The sequence below is a fragment of the Orycteropus afer genome, unplaced genomic scaffold (genome assembly GCF_000298275.1).
Source record: "Orycteropus afer afer isolate SDZICR_OR568_19922 unplaced genomic scaffold, OryAfe1.0 scaffold00527, whole genome shotgun sequence".
NCBI lineage: Eukaryota > Metazoa > Chordata > Mammalia > Tubulidentata > Orycteropodidae > Orycteropus > Orycteropus afer.
This window is the reverse complement of record NW_006922114.1, coordinates 198411-200069: the sequence shown is the minus strand read 5'-3', so window position 1 is coordinate 200069 and position 1659 is coordinate 198411. Positions and strand designations below refer to the sequence as shown.

At 51.0% G+C, this 1659-nt stretch overlaps 1 protein-coding gene across 1 annotated transcript in view; it reads right to left on the bottom strand.

Annotated features, from left to right (window-relative positions):
- The window catches only part of MTRR (5-methyltetrahydrofolate-homocysteine methyltransferase reductase), a 104860-nt gene that overhangs the window by 51801 nt on the left and 51400 nt on the right, over positions 1–1659 (bottom strand). Inside the window, exon 10 of the mRNA XM_007955664.1 lies at positions 530–648. Coding sequence (XP_007953855.1) covers positions 530–648 — 119 coding nt within the window. The remainder of the gene's footprint in view (positions 1–529; positions 649–1659) is intronic.

The window sequence follows — 1659 nt, the reverse complement described above, 5'->3', positions numbered from 1 at the left end:
ACACCGACACTAGGGTCTGAGACAGGACTTTCTGGCGCCACTGCTCTGCCACCAGCACCTGCCACCGAAGGAAGCAGCCGTGGATCACCTCGGCATGAGGTCAAGGCTCAATCTGGCCCCAGCACCGTATTTTCACACTAAGAACACGTGCACTGTAAGGTGTCCGCTAACCGCTGTTAGTGCCAGTGCCTGCTACACACACTGGGTGCACTGCGTGTTATTTACTTGGACGCATTACATGTGGAAATACAGTACACAGGCTGTAAGCCACAGGGCAGCTGACGAGAGGAAACAGAAAACAAAAGTGCTGCAGAGAAGGAGGACGGGCCATTACGAAAGGACCCCTAAACCACGTGGTGCTTCCTTGCCCCACGACTATTTTACGCCTCACACACTTGATAATCATTTATCTCACACAGAACTTTACAGCCAGAAGCCTCTGAGGAACCAGCAGAGGCTACCCACCGTGTCTACCCAGGATCACAGCCGTCGACACACTACCACCCTCGTAGACCGCACAGGGACTCACCTGTGCTGCAGGAAGCCGATGAAGGGGGCAATGCCAGTGCCCGGGCCCACCATGACAAGGGGAACCGAGGGGTCATCTGGTAAATGGAAGGAGTTTGTGGCTCGAGGAGAGATGGAAATCTGGGATAGGAAACCAACCAACATGACACATTTGAGAAGAAACCCAGGCCACCAGGACGTAACCCAGATTAACCAACCAAGACAACACGTTTGAGAGGAAACCAAGGCCACCAGGACATAACCCAGATTTTCTTCACTAAAAATTACAAACTCCCCTTGAAAAATGAGCAAATGAGATGGCAGCATTCAATCTTATTGAAAGCGCACGTCTCTACAGAAAAGTATACAGATGTGCCTTGCAAACTTTCGACAAATCGTGTTCTGAAAAGACAGGTCTGCTGTTTCTGAGGTACAAGGTTGCACTGGTATAAGCCCATGGCTAAGATCTCCTTCCTAGTAGGCAGCCCAAAGTAGACGTGCCTGCAGCGTAGATGTCCACAGTACAGACAGAGACACGCATGAGGGGAACAAGGTTGTGCTCATTTACACACAAGGGCCAACAAAGACTGCACTGTCAGGGTCAGGCAACCGTTGGGATAAAACGCAGGCAACCAGGAGCCACACCGGAGGACTGTATGGTACTTATGTAGAAGCCTCGAACCACCCGGAATGGCCTGTGCCGGTACAAAACCAGAAGAGCATGGGGGCAGTTAACAGCAATCTTCCTGCCTCAGCTTCAAGCGTCTCCTTCAGAATCCTGCACCCAGGACGCTTTCAGGGAATGACTGTCCAGATATGTTTCATGCCCACCTTCACCATAATCGCCAGTACTGAGGACCTCAGGACTAAGAATGGTCTGAGGCTTCTCTGCACTGTGCGCTATGAACGTGTGCATTCTGACAGCCAATTCAAGGAAAAGTGCGATGCCAAGAACATGTTGAGCCCCATGACTCTCCAGTGGAGACCTGAGTCTAATTACCGTTTTCCCACTTGTGACAGAAAGGGTGATGATGGCAGTGTGAGCCTTGTTCACGTCTTGTTCAGTTATCAGTTTTATTGTTGTTGTTAAGTGCCGTGGAGTCACTTCCAACTCAGCGACCCCATGCACAGCAGAACGAAACACCGCCCGAT